This window comes from Manihot esculenta, chromosome 11 (genome assembly GCF_001659605.2).
Source record: "Manihot esculenta cultivar AM560-2 chromosome 11, M.esculenta_v8, whole genome shotgun sequence".
NCBI classification, from domain to species: Eukaryota; Viridiplantae; Streptophyta; class Magnoliopsida; order Malpighiales; family Euphorbiaceae; genus Manihot; species Manihot esculenta.
The window spans coordinates 23,115,178-23,142,524 of NC_035171.2; the positions used below are offsets into that span (position 1 = coordinate 23,115,178).

A 27,347-nucleotide genomic window follows, 5' to 3' on the forward strand; every position below is an offset into this window, starting at 1 on the left:
AGCATGTATCATTAGCTACTCACTCTCCACCATGCTCCAAAATTTCCACAGCCCAATTCATAGCATGAAGATACATTTTCTTCACCTGTTTCAAGAACACAAAATTGGAATAATTCTACTATGATCAAAACATGCACCATTGGTTAAATATAATAGAGATGCAATAACAAATATTTTAAGAAGTAAATGAAGTTTTGGATATAAGTATGGACTTTATAGTACCATAAGTAGAATACTCAAAATATGATGTAGGATGGCATGGTTGAGTCATGATATGAAAGGAAATTCTAAAATGAAAAATAAAAAGATCCCTCATAATCCAATCCTCATGGTATGGCTATATATTTATACATAAGAGGGTAAATGTTGGGCACCTAAGATACAAAATACATACAACAAGAGTGTGCTAAAGATGCAGATGTTAAAGATGTGTCTAATAATACAATAATGGGTAAAATTAAGAAAGATCACACCCATGAAAATTACTACTTAGGATAAAATGCCAGTTACAATAGTTTGATCATGTCCAACATACATAGCCAAATGCATTTGTATGGAAATGAGATAAATTAGTAGGAGTGTATAGGAAAAATGAGAGAAGTAAAATAACATGAATGAATGTAGTATCAAAAGATTTACAAATTTTGAATATTGATTTGAAACCATTCTCAAACAGAGCTGCATAGAAAAATAATGATCCACAAAGCCAACTCTAACTAGTTTAGAATTGAGGTTTAATTGTCGTTGTATGTCATTCGTATTTTATTCATTAAAGAAATGCAAGTCTCCTAAGATCCTACTTTTGAAAATATAATCTATGTATGGTTATCTTGAAGCTGTTTTCTTATTGCCATTATCTTTTTTCTCTTTTTTTATTTGAAAGCGGTCAATGTTTAGTAACCTTGAAATTAATTCTTATTATAATTATCTGCTTCCCTTTTTAAAGAAAATATCATACTGTTTACCCTAGGCAAATGGAGACTCCCAACTCAGATCCACTACCAGCTTATTCGTTAGCAGATCCTACTCCTCAAACTGATTTAGGCCTTCCCATTGCTCTTCGCAAAGGTAAGTGTTTCTATTTCTATCCTGTATCACCTTTTAACTCTTATAATCAATTATTCTCTTCCTCTCATTGTGTTTCAAGTGCATTAGATTTTGTTTCAATCCCTAAAACTATTAGTGAGGCTTTATCCCATCTTAGCTAGCATATTGCAATAGAGGAGTAAATAGTGGCTTTAGACGATAATGCTACTTGGGAGCTAGTATCCTTTTCCCCAAGGAAAGCGAACTATTGGTTCTAAATGGGTATTCACCTTGGAAATAAATCCTTATGAGTCTGTTGTGCGTCTCAAGGCTCATTTAGTTGCCAAAGATTATGCTCAAACTTATAAAATTTGAATATTCTTACACTTTCTCTCCCATTGCCAAGTTGGCCTTTGTTAGATTGTTTATTTCCTTAGCAACTACACATAATTGGCCCTTGCACCAACTAGACATAAAAAATACTTTTCTCCGTCGTAATCTTCAGGAGAAAGTTTATATTAACCACCCGATTTTATTGCTCAGGAGTCAAGCAAGGTTTGTAGAATTCACAAAACGTTGTGTATGTGGATGTAGGCTTTCTTAGCTAAACCACAAAAATCTTTTTATATTATTTTCTTCTCTCTTCCACTATTCTAGCTTTAACATAGTATCAAAGACTTCAATTCTTCGAGGCTTGGGCATTTTCATCGACATTGTTCACGGTTACTATTCATAGTTATTGTTCATCGGTACTGTTTATAGGCACTATTCATCAGTATTGTTTATAGGCACAATTCACCTACGTTTGTGTTCAATTGGTGTGGTTTGTTTAATACTGAGTTATTTTGTGTTATGTTTCCTCACTAGCATTTCCTTTGGAGATAGATTTCCTGTTGATGTTTTCTCACCACTATTGCCTTTGGAGAGGGATTTCATGTTGATGTTTCCTCAACGCAATTGCCTTTGGAAAGGGATTTCGTGTTGAAGTTTCCTCATTGCTATTACCTTTGGAGAGAGTTTTATGTTGATATTTCTTCGTCGGTATTGCCTTTGGAGGGGGAAGTACAATTCTAAGAATTGTTTTGTATTTCAGTACTTTATGAGTGCCTTTGTACGAGTCGTTTGAATATGCTCATAAGTTGTTGATTGTAAGCTGTTATGGAGAAGGTTTTAGCTTCTACATAGAATCTCATAAAGGGAGAGTACATAGAATCTCATAAAGGGAGAGTTTTCGAATTGTTGACCAATATAAAAGGTTCCTAGTTAGGAGGATTTAGATTTTTGGAATCCCAATTAGGCTTGATTATAGGGATTTTATTCTTATTATAAATATTGCTAATTTAAGTTGATTCTTTGTATATAAATACTCAAACATTGTAAAGATCAATTCAATTGGAATATAATTAAAATTTCCTCCCAAAATTCTTCATGGTATCAGAGCCTTGCCACTTTAATTGACATAGGTTTCAAATTGATCACAAAAAGTTGGGGGTAACAAATAGGTCAAGCTTCTAAGCGACTATATCAAGAGAGTTGTTCGACAACACCCATACAATAGGAAAGCCCATCGAATTTTCGGCCTATCCCCAGCGATGCGACCCTGCTACGAGCACACGCGTGTCCTCACACGCTGCCATAGCATTCTGCATCTCCTTCCACGCGCCTCTAACAGGCCTTGTTCTATGACCGGATTCTCCTTTGGATTTTTCAAGGTATTTTAATAGTAACTCGATCATTCCTGCCTTTTTGTGTTGCTGGCTCCATTTTACCTTTAAAATATCATAAAAGAAAGGCACTAATGGAGGTAATGTACGTGTTTTTAATACTGCTTAATGAAGTATTAATTCTAGTGCAAATAGGCACATGACAAGTTCCTCTAAAAACTTCCTTAATTACCTTTCATGTCTACAAAAGGACACTGTCAGAATAGCCGATGGTTCTTTTATTCCTGTCTTTGGAACAGAATCAATTATTTGTACTTTCAATATTAAGCTATCATCTGTTCTCCATGTTCCTCATTTCCCTATTAATCTTTTATCTGTCAGTGCTCTTACCAAATCTCTTAACTGTAAAATTGAGTTTATTCTTGACCATTATATTATTTAGGACCTTCAAACTAGGAAGAGAATTGGCTATAATAGACTGCACGATGATTTATATATGTTGGAAGGGAATATGGGTTTGAATTGACCTCGGGCTCTTTCAAAGAAATCAAAATGTCAACCAAAAAATTATACAGTATACAGTTGATGGCATCAACGGTTAAGACTTCCATCCTTCTTTATTTTAGAGAAACTTTATCCTAATTTATTTTTCAAAGCTCAATGTGGCTCTTTAGTTTGTGATACTTATGAGTATGTTAAGCATACAAGAACCTCTTATCCCTCCCATAACAATAGGAGTACGATCCCTTTTGTAATCATCCATTCTAACATTTGGAGATCTACTCAAATGATCTCACTATCTAGTAATCATTGGTTTGTTACTTTTATTGATTGCTACACTCGCATGACTTGGATTTATTTGATAAAGGCAAAGAGTGATGTGATTTCTTGCTTTCAATCTTTTCACAAGATGATTTATACTCAATTTGATGCCAAGATAAAAGTTTTAAGAATTGATAATGGTACAGAGTATATGGTGGCCGTTTTTCAGTTTATCGAGTCTAATGGGATACTGCAACAAACTAGTTGTCCTTACACTAATGCCCAAAATAGTGTTGTTGAAAGAAAAAATAGGCACTTGTTGGAAGTAATCCGATCTCTCCCTTTCACCATGAACCTTCCAAAAATCTATTAGGCAGATACAGTCTTAACCACAGCTTATCTCATTAATAGAATACCTCTCAAAGCTCTTGCCTTTTAAAACCCTTCAGAGGTGCTACAAGAAAAAAATGCTTATATTGTTCCACCTAAGGTATTTGGATGCACGTGTTTTGTTCATACTAGGATAGGTGGGAAGCTAGATCCGAGAGCTCTTAAATGTGTGTTTGTTGAGTACTCTCCCATACAAAAAAGTTACAAGTATTACCACCCTCCATCTAGCAAAGACCTTGTCAATATGGATGTTATATTTAGAGAGTCTGAACCTTACTTCAGTACTACCACATCACCTCTTCAAGAGTAGAACAATGAGAGAAAAGAGAAGATTCCTAATCTTATAACTCTAGAGCGTTTTACTCTAGAGGTACTATACAGGGGAAGACTATCGGTGATCAGGAAAAGATGATTTAAATAAACCAATTGCTCAAAATAAAAGAATTAGGTCTTGCACAAAACACTCTATTTCTAACTTCCTCTCTTATAATTCTTTGTCTCTATCTTACAAAGTCTTTGTCTTGTCTATTTCCTCTGTGTCTATCTCACAGGATTGAAAGGAAACTCTCACAAACTCTAATTGGAAGGGAGAAATCATTGAAGAAATGAAAATCTTGACTAAAAATAAGACCTGGGAGTTGATGTCTCTTCCACCTAGAATAAAAAAAACTAGTTGGCAGCAAATGATGTTTATTGTGAAACACAATGAAGATGAATCAATTGAAAGATTCAAGGCCAAACTAGTTATTAAGGGATACACACAAATATATGGAGTGGATCACCAGAAGACATTTGCCATGTTGCCAAAATGAACTCAATTAGAGTATTCTTATCTTGTGCTACCAAACTTGACTGGGACTTAAAACAATTTAATGTGAAAAATGTATTTCTCCATGGAGACTTGGAGGAGAAAGTGTATATCGAAATCCCTCTTGGATTTGTTAAAGAAAAAATATAAGAAAAGGTGTGCAGGTTAAAAAAGGGCTTTGTATGGTTTGAAGCAGTCACCCAGAGCTTAGTTTGATCGATTCAGTAGAGTTATAATTTCTTTTGGCTATCAACAGAACAATGCTAACCATACTCTATTTATTAGACATCACAAGGGTAAAATTACTCTTCTTATAGTCCATGTTGATGACATAGACACGAGATGACACTAAAGAGATGATTCGACTGAAAAAGTTTTTGGCTCAATATTTCTTTGGAATCGAGGCTGCCAAATCAAAAAAGGGAATCTTGATTTTTCAGAGAAAATACATTCTGGGTCTTTTGGAAGAAACTGGTATGTTAGGCTGCAAACCAACAAAAACTCCCATTGAAAGCAATCACAAGCTACATGCAGGGATTTGTGAATCAGTGGATATTAGTAGATATCAGAGAATGGATATTGGCAAATATCAGAAATTGGTAGGCAAACTGATTTATCTTTCGCATATTTGACCAAACATAGCATATGCAGTCAGCTTAGTCAGTCAGTTTATGCATGATCCTCATGAGTCTCGTATGCAAGCTGTTTTTCGCATTTTGTGATACTTGACGTCTGATGCTAGAAAAGGTCTCCTATTCTCTAAACACGGTCATCTTCACATTCATGCATTGACAGATGCAGATTAGGTTGAATCCCTTGATGATAGAAGGTCGACTAGTGGTTACTGCACACTTGTGAGAGAAAACCTTATCACTTAGAAAAGCAAAAAGCAAAGTATTGTGGTCGATCAAGTGCTGAAGCGGAATATAGAGCGATGGCACAAGGTGTTTGTGGACTCTTATGGTTGCAGAGATTGTTAGAAGAATTGAAACTGTTGGAGAGGGGTAAGCTCCTCTTATATTGTAACAACAAAGCTGTCATCAGTATAGCTCACAATCCGATTCAATATGACCGAATGAAGCACATAGAGATTGATCAACACTTCATTCAAGAGAAGTTAATAAATTATGTGTTGAGATTAGATCATATAACTTCCAATGACTAGCCAGCTGGTGTGCTTAGCAACAAGACCCATCACACCTTACTTTGCAAGTTGGATATGTGTGATATCTATGCACCAATTTGGGAGATAGTGAGGCCAATATAAAAGATTCCTAATCACTAGAGAATTGTCGGAGGAATCAGAGAATCGTCGAACGTCTCACTCGCTGACGAGTGAATCTGAGACTGAAAAGGAAACCAACGCGTGAGTTTCACTTGCCAATTGAACAATCACCGATCTTCAGGGAATGGCCAAAAACGTGACTGTCCACCTTCCCAAGTCAACGATGTAGTAACCTAATCACCAGAACTAGGTGATCCAAAGAAAACGAGTTCTCAAGAATCCTAGAACCCCCAAACCCAAAGGCTCTGATACCATGGAATAGAATAGGTGGAAATGAAAATTGTGTATTGCATTCTCTGAATCTAATGGTATATATGCAGATTACAAGGTATTAATATAGAAACTGAATCAATCAATTCCCTATGTAATTAAGCCTATAACTATGCCTATGCTTATGTAATTTACAAATTATATACCATAACTATTTTAAATAAAGTCAAATAGCCATAAAGAATTTATATATAGCCAAACTAGGTTGGAAACAGTATTATTAAAGTAAGAGGTGACACCAAAGCAACAAGGTACCTTATGTTCTTAGGCAAAAGGCAGGAACTTTTTAAAGTGAAGCGCCACTACCACAGCCTATATATTTATATACTCGCACACACTTCTACAAATATACACATAGTTATACGCTCGCCTGAGTGCACCTTGGCTCACCTGGCTGCGACTTTGAATCATCGCTCGACTAGGGTGTGTCAAGGCGCTGACCTCTGAGCGCTGACCTCTGAGCCTAGTTGTGCCTAGAGCCTTAGGCACGTCTTTAATAACTATGATGTTTTATATGAATATAAATGTTATTTATCCTATTAGATGAATGTGATGATTAATTTAATTATTGTTTATAATATTTTTATATTTATCTAGTATGTTTTATAACTTTAAATAATTTTTTGATGAAAAATTTTAATTTAAAAGAAAAATTTTACAATCAATAAAATTTTACAAAGGGTGGTATAGTCTAAATAAAAAATAAAATCAAATTAGCCACCAACTAATAAGAAACATCTCTAATTGTAAAGCTGATAGGCATCCTATCAATTTGATCTCAGTTAAGCTCAGCTGTCTGGAATCCTATCAGTTGCATCTAACAACTGAACCAAACACCCCTTCAGTCTAATCAAATTTCCGAATTAAAACTTCATTACGCATAATACGCAAAGGTAGAATTTAGCTATAGTTGTGCTGATAACGAACTCCACAATCTGGATTTCAAGGCTGTACCACACAAACTTTGGAATAAAAATAGCAGCTACCACCAAATCATGGAAGTACAAGAACTTTTCTTTTCCACCATGAAACTATAAAAAGAAAAAAAACTGCACACTGGACCAATATACAAACATACATATATATATTTTATACAGCATAGAATCATATCAGAACCATTTCAACATTACTACGACCACTGTGTAATAACACAACATAAAATGTATATTAGACAATAACTATATAATCGAGAAGCAAGTTATACCTCCAACTTGTCTTCTTTAGCCCGATGATTTGGCGGAAGTAAACGGAATTCCTCCGTCAAACGAATACACTCACCAACATTTTCCGGTGAAACAAAGTCCAATGCGACCTTTATACATGACTATAGCATTATGGAAACAATTGTTAAGAGATACTTTGTCATGCATGAAATTAGCAAATGGATCAGAAATTATGATAAGAAGGTCCTATCAAATTATTCCTACAAGCTTCAAAATGTGCAAAAACATTAAATGATAATGTCCAAAGATGTGTCAACATGAACAAAATGAAAAAATGCCATACTCGCCAATTTTCAACAGAAAATCATGTGGTTCCCAAAAGCAACTTCTTTCTGATACATACATGACATTTTGCACTATATAACATATGGATGAAGGAAGCAGACATCAATTTATCTCATTGAATAACAAAACTGTTACAGGCTGAATGATAAAATATTTGGCAGTGTCCTGGTGTATTGTCACAATTTTCTGATACCCAAGCAGTTGCTAAATAAAAATTTTACTTTACCTTCAAGTTTCTCACTTGATGAGGACAACCTGCAGGAATAAAGACAGCATCTCCAAGTTTCTGGACAAACGTCCAAGGTTCAATACCTGTATCATACAGTAAAGCACATAACCAGAACTTCAAACTAAAAACAAATGATAAAATAAAATTTATCTAACTATGACATATAGTATAAATGAGATGACTAACCATATTCCTCTTTCAGCCTCCTCTTGTGCTCTAGAGTCAAATAAAAAGTCTGATCATGTATAGGATGAACAACCTATAGAAGAAGAAACAGTAGTTCACAAAGTAAAATATCAAAAAAGCAATACCTACCACAACACATGCAGCAGTTAATTGGCTTAGTTTATTTAACTTCAACAAGCCTCTGATTTGCAAAATCACCATACTTCCAAATTTTTTCATCCAATTCATAACCTCCACTTATCATTCACAGCCACCCATTTTGAAAATATTTAGTGTACCATTTAAGTTGCAAATAAACTAAAAGGCTTTCCAGAACGTTATTGCACAATAATCATTTAAATAAGGTTCAAACACTAGGGCAATTTTAAAAGTTAAAGCCCATAAAGTTTTAATCATCAATTACAGTGAGTAACATATCTTTCTTTATTGCATTTTTTTTTGAGAGGATTCACACTTGTTGACAAATTAAAAATTATCACATCGACATAATTCAGTGGAAAAAATAACCATGCACAGCCGAATTTATTATTCCACTACAATACCTTCTCCAGTGGGCAACATTGAATGTGCCTAAATTCTTTGAAGTGCTTGATAAGATATTCCTGCAACTTAGGAACATCTTCTCTTCGGAAAATGTCCCAAACTGCACCACCATCATCTGGCCCCAATGACACATTTGCACAACTAGATAGTCCACTACTCTCAGTGCATCTACCCTGAACAGCATCTGCCTCATAATATTTAAGCTCTAATTTATAAGAAAAGATATGTTCAATTAACAGAGAATCCTCAATGTATTCACCAACTTCAAGAGTAAATTCCATCAGTCTCACTGCTTATACCTTGAAATACTTCAGCCTGCTTGCTAATTTTCAACTCTGATTTATTTGAAGCAGCACAAACATTAGACTGAGAATCCTCAGTTCGGTTGTCAACTTCCCCAGTTTTATTATCAGTTGCAAGTAAGCTGCCACAAAAACTACCATCCATTTCGCCATCATCTTCCTCTACAACCTGATTGTTTCCAAAAATTTCTCTTTGGTCTTGCTTTATGTGTAATTTTTTCAATTCTTCTATCTTAGCAAGCCTTTCAGGAGAAAGGGTTACTTCAGCTGTATGTGTTAAAATATTCACCTGAAACAGCCAATTTTAGCAAAGATATATAATACATACATTAGTGTATTTGTACATGCATACACATGTGCAAACATAAGTACAAATCATGGGGACAACATTTGAAGAGACAAAAAATACATGATTTAGTAGAATTATGAAAATGCACAACTTTATATTCTAAGATTCTCCTAACCTTTGGGTAAGAGTGAAGAAGGAAAAAAAATATTTAGAAAAATATAAAAGCTGAAATATATGCATATAGCTTTGGCTTCTCTGATAACACCAAAAGGATCATTATTTTAATCCAAAGCCCATGCTACGACTTGTAGGATTTATGCAATTTTTTTCCTCCAACTAGTAAGTGCACTAGTATAGATGCTCAAGATATACTATTAATTGATAGTGCAATTGATACTGCAAATTAATTTGCCTTAATTGTTCTCATTGAGCTTGAACAATACTAGGAGCTAAATTAATCGAGAAATATTGGGCACTTCTCTCCCCTTAAGCTAGCTTTTCAGAGTGAGTTAGGCCCCGCCCGATTGCTTAAGAATTGGGTCTTTAGTAGATGGAAGAAAACTAGTTTCTGCAATGTTTGTATTGTTTCAATAATTGCCACTACATAATTATTTGCAAGTGTTGGAAAAGTTCATTATCTGTTGCACCATTACTTAAAGGCATTCTGTGAACTGTATGGATAGCTGCCATTACCACAATTATGTAACAGTAGCGGTCTTTACCCCTGATAATGCATTTGCTACAAGTTATATACACACACTGTTTTCTTTTTATCTTTTCATTTTTTAGTGTTTTAGCCATCTAAGCAGTGGTATTGAGAGGCCAAGGGTTGTTGGGTTTAAACAGTCAGTAGATTTAAAGAACTGCATGGAAAGTGAATTGTATAAAATAAAATAAAATTTAAATAAAAGGACTAAATTGTAGATTTTGCTAAACTTTAAGGAGTTGGTTGTTTCATATTAAAAAATATAATACAGGGCATTTTAGTCATTTTACTTGAATTCACGGCATTTTAACAGTAGGACTAGGACTAATGTGTAGGTTTATTCAAATTTAAGGACTCTCGACTCAATACATGGATTTTAAAGATCAAAGACTAAAGTGGAGATTTCATTATACTTCAGAGTCTAAACTATATTTTACCCTTATACTTAATATCTAGTTTTTAATCTTAGTTTTATTTGTATTTACAATATCTACCCACTTTATGAACCTATGAAAACTTTTTGAAAATTTTTTGTAGCACTTGGCTATTACCCTTATATTAAGACTGCAACAGCAACCATGAACAGAACATGCCACAACCGCAATTAAAAACCATATTTGTGAATACTTCACTTGGAAGGGAGTGCAGGGTCAATTTCATTTTGATTTCAAAATATTGGAATTGAGCAGCCTCTGTGTTATATTAGGGGTAGATTGGAGGAAGAGCACGTTAAGGTATAGGAAACCTATCTTAAAAAATTAGAAGATTCAGAGAGAAAGGAGATAAATTAGAGAGAGAATCAAGAGTATTAAAGAATAGACAGAAAGAGAGATATCATTTAATTGAAGAATTTGAAATTATTTTTTACAGAAGTCTTGGAAACCTTACTGTTATTCTGCTTAGTTGAATAATTGTCCTAACTAACTCAATCTTCTGGAAACAACATAACTGTATAGTTGCCTTTTTAATATCCTAATTACATTTTTAGCGGAAGTGTTACACATGAAGTACATAAATAGATTCCCAAAGCTACTCCCATTCAATTTAAGATTCAAACTCTCATTTCATGCAAGAAAAACTAAAAAAGAGGAGGAAAAACTGAACTTACTGCATCAGACATGTCACAATGAAGTTTGGTTACAGAATCTCCACGCCCAAGCTCTTGAGTATAGCCATAAGCAATATATGTCTTTGGTCCTAAATCTGGCTTCAAAGACTCTTTAGGCAATCGGACAGCAAGGTTCAAAGGACCATTATAGGGATGTGTGTACTCCTTAAAGGGCAAACAGAAGGTAAACTCAGCACCATGCCGTGGCAAAAGTTCATCAAACATAGTAGATGGAGGCCAGTCTTTCAATTTTAGTATCCGAGGCCACATCTCTGCATCACATTGACCATCCAAGTATTCCATAAAGAAATGGCGAATACTAATATCTACCTGCATATTGTCAAAAATTCACCATCACCGGTTAGAATTGTAACTTGCACACAGCAGTCACATCATAATAAAACCATATACTTGGGGTTTGTATGATATTATCATTGGAGCTGTCATTGAGAAAAACTTATCAAATTTTTGAATACTCTCTAACTAATGTATCTGAAAAAGATTTAGTTATAAGAACACTAAAATTATAGAACTTCCTTCAAACTGCTTTTTTTCAACATCATTTAAAACTGTGCTTTTTCCTAAGAAAACAATTTTAGTCCTCCAATTCTATATAGGCGCTTACAATGTGGGAAATGAGACTATAGGAATCAGTAGAAAACATGTAATAATGAAATGCCATGCTAAGAGAGTGTAGATCCAAACTGAATACACACATACACACAAACAATGGAGAGAGTCGTACCTGTAACTATATTTGTCCACTCATATAAGAAAGAACCTATAGTTCCAATATTTATGCTAAAAGGCTTACGGCAAAGAGGAAAAAAAATTTTGACAATAATTGAAAAAAATTCACAATCAGTGTAAATAAGGAAAATAAGTTAATCACAGGTATATTATATCCCAACTTTTGTGTATAAAATAAGGAACAATAGTTAATAACAGGAATATTACATCCCAACTTTTTACCATATGGTTCTCCAACCTGACATGGCACAATAGCGGTTACCCCCACCCCTATGCTAAAAACCCCAGTATAGATGTGGTTTATACTTTATTACGATAAATGACATTAAATAGTTCCTGCAAGTGAGTTATATAATGCAAATAATTCCATACATTTATTAAAAATCTATACCATTCACCTGCTGGAACAATTCACTTACTGAAAACAGATTGCACAACTATGCAGACAAAAAATATATATATATATTATCAAAATGCACATCGTTGACAAGCTACATCAAAATTTTCAATTAAAATTCAACAAACAAGTGGAAAATACTACTTGCATGCATGCGTGTGCGCGCATAGAGAGAGCAAGTGAGAGAGAGAGTTCCTTAGAAGCCAACTCTCTGGTCCCCACTTTAAAAATTGAGCTATTCATAGTATAGATCTTATTAGTTCAACATATACATCAAAATATTCAATTTAAATTTGATAAACAAGCGCCAAAACTACTTGGTGTTTCTATATGTGTAGCAAAACTACTCAACTATACATGTCTCTGTTGAATCACTAAGATCCATATCATGAGAAAGCAGTCCACCTCACTTTTTGGAGTAGGGATAAGAGACTTGGCTTCTAAGAATTTTCTACTGGCAATAAGTATTCATAACTATTGCAACACTCGAAACTTGATGCAAAAATAATATTGTACTCCAAAGAAGATAACAAAGTGCATACTTGCACATAACCATACGGACAACAAAGCAGTGCATTCTAGCACATAACCATAAGGACAAGAAAGCGTCTGTATCTTTTTCTTTAGAAAAATGTTTTGCTGACAGGATAGCATACAAGCATAACATCACCATAAAGGTAGCTAGCTCTACCAAACTGCCATTAAGGCAAAAGCTGTTGTGGTCTCACGTCATGGATCACATCACGGGAGAATGAGAATTATTAGGGAAGGAGCTAGTCAGAGAGAGCTCTTAACACATTAGACTAGCTAAGGGAAGAGAGTTTTAAATCGCAAATTTTATTGTTAATTAATCTGCTTATTTTATTCATGATAAATTAACGATATTTATAGTGAAAACTTAGAGCAAGAGTTTTACTCAAATACTAAAACTTAAACACATCTACTCCTATGATAAGATAAAGGTAAAAAAAATGCTACGATAAGATAAAGATAAAAAATATTATATATGATAGACTTCTTCAATATTAGGATGTTGTTGAAGAACAAATAGACCAAATCTATTCTTCAACAGAATCCAAATATTGAAGAAATCTATTATCTATAGCATTTATCTTTAGGAAAATTAACTATTTAGTCCATGTGGTATGGTAAAACTCACTGGTTGGTTGGTTGGTCACTCTGCTTTGAAAAATGCATTAAAATGTCATTGACGTTTTAAAAAGTTTATTAATTAATTTCTCAATTAAGTTTAAGTATTAAGTATTTCAAAAAAGTCTAAAACGCTCTTAATACGAAAGGACTAACTAATAGACTTTTTAAAGAACTGAGGAATTAACTAATGAATTTTCTCAAAACCACAGAGACTAAACAATAAAATATTTAACGGCTAAAATTAACATAAGAACTTATTAATAGACTTTTTAAAATGTCAATAACGTTTTAATGCATTTTTCAAAATAGAAGGACCAGCTAGTGTGTTTTGTCATACAATAGGGATTAAATAGTAATTTTTCCTCATTTTTATCTTATCATAAAAGTAGATATGTTTAATTTTTAGTATTTGAGTAGGACTCTTGCCGTAAGCTTTCACCATAAATACGACCAATTTATCATGAATAAAATTAAAAGATTAATTTTAAAAAATTGAGATTTAAGACTCATTAATGAGTACGATGTGTTTAGAGCTGCTCCAATGAGCTCCTTTCCTAACTATTATCCCAAGACACAATCTAGGACCCGAGAGAAAATGAAGAGTTTGTGTTTCACACTAGATCACTGCCATATAAAATACAGAAAGTATTCTCCTTGAAGATTATGCATTAACATTATTGGTGAATGTCAAAACTAAAAATTATGATTAAAGAGATAAATTACACCAAGTAATCAAGCAACCTTTTCTTTAATATACTGCAATAAATAATGAATTAAACTGACCTCACACCAAGACAAACATTCAAGGGCCTTCACATCCAAAAGTGTGTCACGTTTTTCGTTTCTTATCTGGCGGAAGGCACGCCACATGACCATTGGCTCCCAGCTTAAACCAGTTCCAGTTTCAAGAACATTGCTAACTACCACAGGTTCAGCTCTCATCCAATGGTGTTGAAAATGCTTCAAATCCTCCTCTTTGATAGCAATGGCCCTTGGATAGTACAAATAATTGTCATCAGAATCCTCTCGAGATGCTGCTTTCAGCAACTGATTACTTCTCATGTCAACATCTCCTAAAGAATTAAAACATGCACATCGTTCAATAGGAATTGTAGCCCTGTCAAGTTCAAATCTTTGTGCAACATCTTCTGCTCTCTTCACTAACTCTGAAACCCAATTTCCTGGGAACAAACATTTCAGGTCTAGGTTGCCAAAACCGCAACAACAAACAATGCTTCCATCTTCATTTGCTTTCCATCCAAAGTTTGATCTCAGAGAATCCTTAGAGCTACTTCCTGGTGACACCTCATGTCGTAAAATAAATTCACTGTCTCCACCATGTAAATATGCAAGCCCTCTGTTAATATACTCTGTAACCATCCCCTGGCCACCACCCTGTAGGTGTCCATCACGAATCTCCCGGCAACAGATAAGGCAGAGATCAGAAAAGCAGTTTGAACAGCTTCTGTGATAGTCAAAGATGGAGGTCCTACAATTGTCGCTGCCAATAAAAAAAGAGTGAGAACAGAGGAGAGAGAATGAAAAACCATATTTAACTTCAATGCTAACCAAAGTTTGAGGGAAACTAGCAAAATTTGACACCTAGAGAAGGACTTACCAATATATGCGTTCATCCTTAGGACAATTACCATTTTGTACCTCTAACTCTGCAAGTGATACACCTGTGCAGAAATTAAATTGTCATTTCGCAATGTCAAATACAACATTTCTCACACAAGCCCACAACCTAGCCTAAACACTTATGCATGGGCAGAAAAACAGAAACTCATATTTGCAGCATCCACCCTCTACTCTAAGTCGAGCTCAAAAATATTCATGTGCATACAACACAGAAGAATAATAAAACAATAAAATTAAAATTAAATTTTCAATATGAATCACAAATCAACAGCTTTTCTGAAAAGAGCAATGACTTAAGAGTTTAGAAGCAACTGCAGAAACAGGAATAGGAATAGGGATATAAATAAAGGAGTAATTTGTCAGATTCAGGCATCCAGACGTTTAACTGATGGCATTGGCAAGAAAACAAAAAGTATACCTTTCACACAAACAGAATGTCTCTTTTATAATTGCCAGTTTGGAAGAATGATTGAGAACCAGTGGTTGGCTTTTGGGTCCACAACATCTAATTTGGAAGTATTTGTAAACATAGCAGTTGGAACAGCATTTTCAAATTCAGTGGTAAACGGTTGCTAAAAGTTGGAATTTCTAACTGTGACTGCTTTGGTCTTCAACTGCCAACCATTAATAGTTTACCAAAAACCATTGACCCATGCAAACCCTAAATTTTCAGAACCTAAAACACTCCTGGCTCCAAACTAGCTGGAGCTAATGCAAAGTACCTTGTTTCCTAGCTTCAATCTTTCTCTCCATCATTTGTTCTTCATTTAACTGTTTCAGGTATGGAAAAAGTGCTTGTAGCAAATACTTAGAATGCAGTACTTTTCTATCATCACTGACAACCAGGCCTTTGAGTTTCTTCAGACGCTGCAAGGAATAACCAAAATAAAGGAAGGAGTAAATTATGTGCCAAGTGCACAAATAGAGCATATGTTGAAATACCAACAAATCACAGTTGTGAGGTGGAAGAACTGACTTCTTTTGGAGTATCACGCAAGCAAGCTTTACAATTGCAATTTCCGCGACAGACTGGACAAGCAGCAGCAACTTCATCCTCTTGCATCTCAGGATACCTACAACATGAACACAAAAGAACTTCAAGCAGAAATACTAATAAGAACATTAACTAATGGTAACAGCTCTTTCAGTAATATTTAAGACACGATCCAGATCATAAATATCCACACTATGCTATATTCAGTGAAATGAAATGAAAACAACTAATATGCTTAATCAGCTCATAGATACTCCAACTCATTGTAGATTATTGAAATTTTAGATATCAGCACATACAAATCACACAAGACATCTCCTGCACAAATCAATGGGCATTTTCTCATATGGGTTGCATTTAGGAAAAGATACCAAAATACAATTAAGGCTACCACATAATAACTTGCACCATCAGACTATCAGAAAACATACACATCCAAAATCATAAATTAATGTAACAAATAGATACAAGCCAGACTATTGCACACATATTATAGAAAAAATTAATTTAAATAACTTTTAGTAATTTTAATACTTCAAAAGGAACAAAAAATATGGGAACTTTGACAACAGAAATAAGTTATTCAACCAAGTCACGCTCTTGATCTTTTAAAATTAAAATTTCCAAATTTATTGTATGATTTCATTCTGAAATTGTTGTAACTATAAATTACATATTGAGTTCACTGCACTATCATATATATGTACATTTGTATATGTATATGTGTGTATGTATATATATTCACGCTCTTGATCTTTTAAAATTAAAATTTCCAAATTTATTGTATGATTTCATTCTGAAATTGTTGTAACTATAAATTACATATTGAGTTCACTGCACTATCATATATATGTACATTTGTATATGATATACATATATATACATATACAAATGTACATATATATGATAGTGCAGTGAACTCAATAAGTAATTTATAGTTACAACAATTTCAGAATGAAATCATACAATAAATTTGGAAATTTTATATAAAGTAAAATTGATTACCACAACATCACTGAAAAACTTGTTCAATTGCAACTGTTTAAGGCACTTCATGATGTGAAAGCCTCAGACTGCACTTTCACATATTACATATAAATGAATTTAACTTTCAATCTTTAACTCTATGCACTATTATTAATCTGTTTGGCTCTATTGTTAGAGCTGCTCTTCAGAAAAATACTTTCTTATATACCTAATTACAGAGTATGAAAATTTATAAATTCAATTTGATATGTTTTATCAATAAGAATACTACAAAGTTTTTTTCCCTCTAAAAAGTACCTTTTTTAATCTAAAACTCAATGTCAAAGGGGCTAAAAGGAAGACGGTAGAAGAAATCAAATAATTAGTTCGGTAAACTACACCATTTAGTCAAGCAGGGAATGCAGTATCGCTTCCTCTTGCATTTCTGGCACCGAACAACAGGACCTTTATCATTTCTCTGGCACTGATGGCACATTAAGCAAACCTCGGCAATGAACTGCCACAAAAAAAAAAAAATCAGAAACACAAACCACCAAGAAAACAAGTTAGCCATATTAATATTCAAAAAGACATCAAGTTAGAGACCTCGTCACTTTGCTTGTTAATTTTAAGCTCCTTCACATCTTGCTGCAACACCTTCAGATTGCGTAACGAATAACCTCCACAGTTGCTTGTCAGAGATTCCCTTTCCCCATCATTCTTCTCCTTATTGTGTTTCCTTCGCCCTCGTTGACCCACTTTCTTTCCATTTCCTTCAGCCAAATCTCCACTTTCGCTAACTGACTCTATTTCCAAACTATCGTTTCCTGTGACTGTACTCCAGTTCCTCCCTTTTCTACCACGCTTCTTCCTGACCGACACCTCTTCATCTTCTTCACCGTTCTCAGCATAGCTCACCTTCTTTTCATTAGTTCTCAATCTCTTCCTGTAAGAATTTTCGTTGACTTCAATAGAACCACCACTCTCTCCACCTTTATCAGTAACCATCTCCTGATTTCCCAAATTAGTTGCCCCCTTCCCAGATGTTATACCCTCCTCTTCCTGCTTCAGAAAAATATCATTTTTCATATCTAATTTACCTACTATTTCATTCCCCGTCTCTTTGTCTTCTTGGTTCTCAGTAAACGTCATTTCTACTTTTACTTTCAGGCATAGCCCCCCCAGCTTGTCCCACTTCTCACCATCGTTTTCGTTCTCTTTTCCAGCAATGTCTTGCAATTCTTCTCTTACTTCCACAGTCACGAGACCATTTTGGTTTTGCTTTAACCCAGAAACCTTGCCGCCAGTTCTGCTTCCTTTCTTTTTACCCTTTCTACGAATATGCTTCGCACCATCTCCTTCAACTTCACCTTTATCTTTCATCGTCTGACCGTTACCTGGGCTACCCTCTTCAAGCCTTTCCCCTTTTTCACCACTCTTTTCAACAGTGCCGCACTCATTGTCCTGAACTTGCAAGCTTTCCTGCTTTTTCTTGGGCTTCCTACCACGCTTCTTCCCCAACCCACCACCACCGGCCTTCCCAGAATCACAATTTTCCGCTGCTCCCTCACTACTTCCTTTCCCTTTCTTCTCAGTTTCCACCGCCTTCTCTTCCCTAATACTAAAAATTACTTCATTATCTACAACCTCACCTCCAATTTCCGTCCCAATCGTTTCAGTTCCTTTCGGTTTCCCGCCGTTTACTTTGCCGATTTCACTGTCGCGTTCTTTGTTTTCCAAAACTTGCTCCTTTCCCTGTAGCAATTCATCGCCCACCCCATGTTCCGCCATGGACTCAAAACATTCCGGGGAATCGCCATCAGTTTCCTGCAGTTCCATCAAATTTTCGAGGGTTGCCTCCGGTAGCTGCAGCTTTCTACCCCGTCCTATGGCCAAAGGACCGAGCACAGAAGATCAATCGGCGAAGAGAAGGTATTTATCAAGCAAAAGGAACAGAAATTTAAGCAAAGAAATTAGGAGAGAGAAAATAAGAGGAGAAGAAGAAGAGAGGGTTTTTTATTGGGCAACGTGAGGAGACAGGAGGGGGTTTTGTATTTGGTAAGCGAAAACAGTGGGTAGGGAATTCACGTGGCTTTTTAAAATCTGGCGCCAAATTGTGATTTCTCCGAAGGCATGCAAAGGCCGGTTCTGGTTCGAGATTAGCTGTTCAATTTGATTTAACGATTTACATTGAAATCTTCCCCTTTTTAACCGTTTAAAATAACTTTTTTTTGACGTTTTCGATCTGATTTCAATGGAGTTTAAAATAGCTATGATTACCGTTACAGTTAAATTTACAGTTTTTTATGATTTTAATTCTAGTTAAATTTAAATTTTAAATTGCTTTATTAGAGTTTGATTAGAAAAAAAATGGAGAATCAAAATTTTTTATGAAATTAAAGAAAATAAATATAAATATTAAATACTATTCCATTTATAATTAAATAAATAAGTAAATTGTATACACATTTGTATAATGTTAAAAAATAATATTACATCTAAATTGACATAACATTTTGATAATTAAGTTATTTATTGTTTATTTTAAAAAATTCAAAATCAAAATAAAATTTAATTGAATCATAAATTTAAACCGGTCGATTCTACTTTCCTAACATAAAATTTCATATTAGTTTAAAATAACTTATTTCGGTTCAATTCATAATTAAAATCGGACTACCACCATGCTTTTTTTTTTTTTGAACTGAGAATTAGGAATTAAGGAGTAGAATCTAAAATTTTTTTAATTTATTCAGATATATTTATTACCGGTTTAAGTCTGTGAATACTACCACCATGCTTATTTTCTTTTAATGTATTTAATTGGTGATGCTTGTATATTTATTCATTATGAAGTAAATTACTTTATCATATTAATAGTTTGGATATTATATTTTTATAACGTAAACCCTTTAAATTTTAGATATAATTACATTATATCTCTAAAATTTTGGAAAATTTTACTAAAAATGATAATGTAGTTTAGCCAATTTTCAAATAGGGTTTATATTTTAATTTTTAATAAAAAAAGATTTTGTATTTTCACATTATTAGCAAAGTGATATTTTTTTTTAAATATTACTGATAAATTATAATTTAATCTAAATATTATAATTACTAATAAATCCTAATATTTATAAATTAATCTCTCTGTTTATTAAATTTTAATATTTTACATGTAAAAAATAATAAAATAAAATTTGGCAAAAAAATATGATATCTTTTTTTGTCCTAATTGATAAAAAAAAATTGAGAAGGAAAAGTTAGATTAGAAAAAAATATTTCGACTTGAATTTAGATGCATATTGTATCAAGATTCTTGGTTTAATTTTTTTTATTAATTTATTTAAGATATTAAATTTAATGTGAGATTAATTTGAAAAAAAATATATAAATACTTATTTGTAAATAATTATAATATTTAGAGATCAATTTATAAGAATATAGGAATGAATTATAGCTAAGGGACTATTTTATTATAAAATCAAATTTTATAATAAAATTTATAAATATCTAAACTAAATTATATATTTTATAAAAATTTAAATATTAAAATATAATTTATCTTAATTAAAAATTATTTTTAATTAATTTTTAAATGGCACATCAGTATTTATTAATGGTGTTAAATATTTACTAACAGAGTGAAACTATATTAACTCTTTAACGGTAAATTTCATCCCTTGATGCTTATACCTTGAAACACTTCTGCCTGCTTGCAAATTTTCAACTATGAAAAAACACGACCAATAAAACAAGAATCTTCGATTTGGTTTTCAACTTCACCATTTTAGTTGTTTATCTTTTATTGCTTACTCTGCAAAACTTCTATTTCAATAAGAGTTTGCATAAATTAGATTGCAGTTTCCACTACTCATTCTTGTCCTCAGGAATGATTTCAAGAAGCAGGAATGTCATGACTGATAAGGAGAATATGAGGGCAGGGGGCTGTGATTGTTTGTGGAACTAGTAAAATAGTTAGGGTGGTCTGTGGTGATCAAGCTGTTGAAAAATGTTATCAATTAGTTGATACTATAGTTGATTCTGTTAGGGCAGTTATTGAGAACTATAAGTTCCAGCAGAAGATATCTCGTAAGGCATTCCAAGAATTATCAATACTAATCAATCTCTACTCTGCAATTTTCCTTTCTTTCTCTACTATTTCTTCTATTCCGCTCCCGTCCTATTTTTCTGCCTTATTAGAGATTCAATCCTTAACACAATTTGAACAGCATTTTCTAATTCAGTGGTAAACAGTTCAAAATCATAACTAGATTGCTACAAATTGGAAATTTTAACTGTTAATGCTTGGCCTTAAACAGGCAACCACTAATAGTATACTAAAACCATTGTTCCATACAACCCTAAATATTTGGAAGGACCTAAAACACCTTAAACTGGCAACCACTAATAGCATACTAAAACCATTGTACCATACAACCCTAGATATTCAGAAGGACCTAAAACACTTCAAGACTCCAAACTAAGCTGTCACTAACGCAGAGTACCTTGTTTCGTAGCTTCAATCTTTCTCTCCATCATTTGTTCTCCATTCAACTGTTTCAGGCATAGGAGAGGTGCTTGGAGCAGATACTTGGAATTCATTACTTTTCTATCATCACTGACAACCAGGCTTTCAAGTTTATGCAAGCACTGGACAGAATGACCAATACTAGTCAGAACATAGGAAGAATATGCAAACAAATCGTTGTTGTGAGGTGGAAGAACTGACAGATTTTGGAGTATCACGCAAGCAAGCTTTACAATTGCAATTTCCACGACAAACTGGACAAGCAGCAGCAACATCATCCTCTGTCATCTTAGGATACCTACAACAAGAAAAAAAATGACTTCAATAGAAGAAACACTAATAGTGAATTAACTAAGAGTAACAGCATTCACATGTAAAACATGATACTGTTCATCTTCATGCATTGAAAACAAGTCCTAAGCTTAACTGGCTCATGGATGTTCCTATTCACTGCAGATTATTGAAATTTTAGCTCAAATGTAGAAGCACATACAGATCACCCATGACATCTCCTGTGCAAATCAATGAGCATTTCCTATACAGGTTTATTAGGAAAAGAATATATCATGATATTACCTAATAATAACTTGCTATCAGACCAGCAGAAAACATACACAGAAAAAAATAGTATCAAACAATGAAATTAATAATGAAAGCAACGGTATCATGTAAAAACTAGATACATGCCTACCAGGTAGGTGTTTTTTATTGTAGGAACAATTCGCTTTAATATTTCAGAAATTATTTTTTCGGTTACATGTGTAAGGGAGGGGGACTTGAACCTGGGTCTCCCAATTTTCAAAATACATACAATTACCATTGGGCTATGCCACCACTGCCAATTCTATGCTTTTAAAAGAACTAAACGTAAAAATATGGGAACGTTGATAACAGAAATTACTCAAACAAATCATGCTCTTAATCTTTTAAAATTAAAATTAGCAGATTTATTATACAATCCAATTCCAATTCGTTATAACTATAAATTACCTTTAATATTCACCAGCGATAATTTAAATACGAAGTGATAAATAAAATAGACACAAATAGATCAAGGAAAAATATAAATTTTATTGATCATTCGAATGGGTTACAAAAGTAGCAGGGGGGGAGGGGAACCAAAACTAATTAAGTCATTTAAAGATTTGTCCACAGCATCCTCCCCTTGCAAGCGAGGAACTCCTTTGGGCAAAGGATTGTCGTCCTCTCCATAACGCACGTCTTCGCCATCAGAGTCCACTTCTGGTGCTCGTAAGTCCGCCAACGGAGTGGAGGGGGTATCCCTAGCCGACTTCAAGCCCTGGTTATAGCCTGAGGCGAACATTCGAAAGGCCTCCTTATATATAGCCTCCTTCATCTCTGCGGAAGCCTTATACTCCTCTAGTCGTATCTCATAGGCCCAGTGAATTATATCTTTAAACTCGGGAGAGTCTTTATACTCCTGTAAGCACTTCTCACAAGCCCGCTGGACCCTATCCTCTGCGGCCCGAGCATCCTTTAACAAAACAGAGCATCTCTCCTCTAGAGCAGTGACCTCTTGGCGGAGTTGTTGTTGTTGAATGCGAGACTCCTCCACCGCCAAGACCATACCCTTTAGGTCCTCGATGTGTTTATTAAGCTCCTGCTGGAGGACTACAGTATGAGCTAAGGCCTCATCACGTTGGGTCGTGGCCTCATCATGTTGACGACCGAACTCCTCTAAAGAGGACAGCTGTGATAAGGCCTCGTCTCGCTGAGACTCGGCTGTAGAAGCTCGACAGGAAGCTCGGGCAGCCTCCTCTTTCATATTCCCCAGCCGCTGAGTAAGGTCCTCAATGACTCCTTTCAGCTCGACAATTTGCCCGCGAGCCTCACCAGTGGCAGTAATATTCTCGTCTCGACGCTCCTCTACCGAGCTTTGAAATGACCGGTTCCGAGCATCAATCTCAAGAAACACTCCCAAAGCCTGCCACAAAGAATGAAAAAGACAGAATTAGAAAAACCAAGGAAGATATAAGTATCCTTAAGAAAAGCACAACAGCTTACCATAACGAGCATTTCCCTCATACTATCTCTGAGGTTGTCCAAGGAGCGAGCACTGAACGCTGCTTGCTGCTTAGTGGAGCAAGCAAGGTAGCTAAAGAAGGCTAGGAAGCGAGGATCTGAAGTGTCTGGAGCACCACCAAACATTTTATTACAAAGCTCCTTGGCGATTGAGGCCAATGTAGATTCAGGAGTCACATCGACAGTGTTGAGGGACTCGTTGTCAAGGGCTGAGGATAGCAGCTCCACAACCCCTTTCCCTTTGTCAGTAAAAGGGAGATGCGCGGTCTTGGTAGAATCTGCGGCCCGAGTCCTCTTAGCAACTCTACCTTCAGGAGTGGGCTCGAAGGTTCGCGCCCGCTTACCAGCAGCCCCTCCAATCACAACAGCAGTGAAGGTCTGAAGAGATTGGATGTCCAAAGGAGCGACCTCAACACCTCCCTTAAAACCGCCCTCGGCAGATTCACTAATGGCGATAGGCTCCTTGGAGGTCTGCTTGGGAGCTGTCGGGAACTTGGCCGAGGCCGACACCTTGGCAGGAATAGAGGCCTTTGAAACTGCAGAACGAGAGCCCCCCGCAGCAAATGTCAACTCTAGAGCAGGGACAGGAGCAAGAGTTTGGCTCGCAAAAACAGGGGCAACAAACTGGAAAACCTCACGAGTCATGTTCGCTACAGATTTGCTAGCCCTTAAGGCTTCTAGTGCAGCCCACATGGTCTCCCTAGACAGGGTAAAATTCTTCACAATTTTGAGGTTGTCCATGAGCGAGGCAAAAGCTGAAAAAGAGAAAACAACACAAGTCAAAACTCATGATAACAAAAAAAAAATACAACTAGAAAAGAAAAAACAAGAAAATAATTATTAACAATACCAGCTTTCCGATAGTCCCGGAGATTCAATACTTAACACAATTTAAACAACATTTTCTAATTCAGTGGTAAACAGTTCAAAATCATAACTAGATTGCTACAAATTGGAAATTTTAACTATTAATGCTTGGGCCTTAAACTGGCAACCACTAATAGCATACTAAAACCATTGTTCCATACAACCCTAAATATTCGGAAGGACCTAAAACACTTCTAGACTCCAAACTAAGCTGTCACTAATGCAAAGTACCTTGTTTTGTAGCTTCAATCTTTCTGTCCATCATTTGTTCTCCATTCAACTGTTTCAGGTGTGGGAGAGGTGCTTGGAGCAAACACTTGGAATGCATTACTTTTCTATCATCACCGACAACCAGGCTTTCAAGTTTATGCAAGCACTATACAGAATGACCAATACTAGTCAGAACATATGAAGAATATACAAACAAATCATTGTTGTGAGGTGGAAGAACTGACAGATTTTGGAGTATCACGCAAGCAAGCTTTACAATTGCAATTTCCACGACAAACTGGACAAGCAGCAGCAACATCATCCTCCGTCATCTTAGGATACCTACAACAAGAAAAAAAATGACTTCAATAGAAGAAACACTAATAGTGAATTAACTAAGAGTAACAGCATTCACATGTAAAACATGATACTGTTCATCTTCATGCATTGAAAACAAGTCCTAAGCTTAACTGGCTCATGGATGTTCCTATTCACTGCAGATTATTGAAATTTTAGCTCAATTGTAGAAGCACATACAGATCACACAGGACATCTCCTGTGCAAATCAATGAGCATTTCCTATACAGGTTTATTTAGGAAAAGAATATATCATGAGATTACCTAATAATAACTTGCTATCAGACCAGCAGAAAACATACACAGAAAAAAAAAGTATCAAACAATGAAATTAATAATGAAAGCAACAGTATCATGTAAAAACTAGATACATGCCTATCAGGTGGGTGTTATTTATTGTAGGAACAATTCGCTTTAATATTTCAGAAATTATTTTTTCGGTTACATGTGTAAGGGAGGGGGACTTGAACCTGGGTCTCCCAATTTTCAAAATATATACAATTACCATTGGGCTATGCCACCACTGCCAATTCTATGCTTTTAAAAGAACTAAACATAAAAATATGGGAATTTTAATAACAGAAATTACTCAAACAAATCATGCTCTTAATCTTTTAAAATTAAAATTAGCAGATTTATTATACAATCCAATTCCAATTCGTTATAACTATAAATTACCTTTAATAGTCACATCAATGAAAAACTTATGGTTCAATTGAAACTGTCAGACCACTTCACGTGGTGAAAGCATCAAGACTGCACTTTCATATGATATATATAATTGACTATCAGAATTAACTATAATATTACTGACAAAAACATGCAATACTAAGAATATATATTGCCATGCACTTTTCAACCCTAAATGTGAATACGGGCCTAAAAGGAAGACGGTAAAAGGAAGAAAGTAATTAGTTGGGTAAACTAAACCAGTTAATCAAGCAGGGGATGCAATATCGCTTCCTCATGCATTTCTTGCACCGGACAACACGACCTCTATCATTCCTCTGGCATTGATGGCACGTTACGCAAACCTTCGCAGCAAACTGCAAACCCAAAAATCAGAAACACAGACCACCAAGAATAATCAAATAGGCAATATTAACAATCCACAATACACATCAAGTTAGAAACCTCGTGACTGCGCCTGTTAATTTTAACCTCCTTCGAATCTTGCTGCAAGCCACTGTTGATGGACAAGGATTCCCTTTCGCCATCATTCTTCTCATTCCCTATTTCACTCACTTCCTTTCCATCTCCTTCAGCCAAATCTCCATTTTTATTAACTGTCTCTATTTCTGAAACCCTAATTCCGGTGATTGTAGTCCCGTTCATCCCCTTTCTACCAGGCTTCTTCCCGACTGAAACCTCTTCATCTTCTTCACTGTTCTCAACATCCCTTAACTTCTTTTCATTTTCTTGAACTTTCTCAGTATCCATCTCCTGATTTCCCAAATCAATTTTCCGATTCCCAGAATTTATACCCTCATCCCTCTCCTCCACTTGATTATGAGAAACTTTGTTTCTCATTTCTAATAGAACTTTTATTACATCCTCGAGATCTTTGTCTTCTTGGTTATCAGTAAACATCGCTTCTTTCTTTCCATTCACATTGTCCGAATTCTCACCATCTTTTCCATTCTTCCCTTGTCCAGCACTTTCTTGCAATTGCTCACCATTTTCTTCTCCTTTCTCAGTCGCAAAACCGTTTCCTTTTTTGTGTAAACCAGTAACTTTGCTTCCTTTCGCCCCTTCAACTTTACCTTTCCCTTTCATCTTCTGACCATTCCTCTTCAAGCCTTTCCAGTTTTTTCACCACGTAGGTTCACTTGTATGTTATATAAATAATCAACAATTGTAATTTTAGGATTTTTCTTCTCAATTTTTTTTTTTTATAATGAGAATTGGAGATTGAAGTTTTAAATGAGAATGGAATATGAAAAGAGTAAATATAAGATCTTTTAAATTTATTTAATTGTATTTTTTTTTTGAAATAATTTATTTAATTGTATTTGTCATTAAATTAATATTGTGGATGTTTTTTCCTCAATTCTTTAAATATTATATGTGATTTTGATTAAATTATTTTATAATAAAAATATATTTAATTATATAAAAAGTTATGTTTTACTTGAAATTTTTTAAAAGTAACTTATATTTTTAAAAATCTTTTATTGACATGCATATTTTCTTAAATAAATCTTATTAAAAATATATATTACAATATAAATATAATATTTTGTAAATTTTTAAAAATATTAGTTTTTCTAAAAAAATTATTAATTTATAAAAATAATATTATCTCTAAAAAGTTAGATGTGACCACAAAAGAGAAAAAAAAAAAAAAAAGCTTTACTTTAAAG

General features: G+C 34.5%; 2 protein-coding genes across 2 annotated transcripts in view; both read right to left on the minus strand.

Moving 5' to 3' along the window:
* LOC110626432 (lysine-specific demethylase JMJ25-like) overlaps window positions 1–19,067 on the minus strand; it is a 32,934-nt gene extending 13,867 nt beyond the window's left edge. The window contains 13 exon segments of the mRNA XM_043961570.1: window positions 24–85; window positions 7,410–7,529; window positions 7,940–8,025; window positions 8,129–8,201; window positions 8,671–8,950; window positions 8,952–9,262; window positions 11,077–11,406; window positions 14,159–14,876; window positions 14,994–15,057; window positions 15,739–15,883; window positions 15,993–16,089; window positions 17,378–17,493; window positions 17,583–19,067. Coding sequence (XP_043817505.1) covers window positions 24–85; window positions 7,410–7,529; window positions 7,940–8,025; window positions 8,129–8,201; window positions 8,671–8,950; window positions 8,952–9,262; window positions 11,077–11,406; window positions 14,159–14,876; window positions 14,994–15,057; window positions 15,739–15,883; window positions 15,993–16,089; window positions 17,378–17,493; window positions 17,583–18,815 — 3,635 coding nt within the window. The 5' untranslated portion in view covers window positions 18,816–19,067.
* A 3,489-nt stretch (window positions 19,068–22,556) lies between these two features.
* Window positions 22,557–26,866, minus strand: LOC110627013. Its single transcript, XM_021773227.2, has 6 exons — window positions 26,119–26,866; window positions 25,915–26,030; window positions 24,873–24,969; window positions 24,649–24,793; window positions 23,533–24,305; window positions 22,557–23,452 (listed from the first exon to the last, which is right to left on the minus strand). Exons 1-6 carry the CDS (start codon window positions 26,758–26,760, stop codon window positions 22,598–22,600), a joined length of 2,628 nt encoding a protein of 875 aa, XP_021628919.1. The 5' UTR covers window positions 26,761–26,866; the 3' UTR covers window positions 22,557–22,597.
* Between the last annotated feature and the right edge of the window lie 481 nt (window positions 26,867–27,347).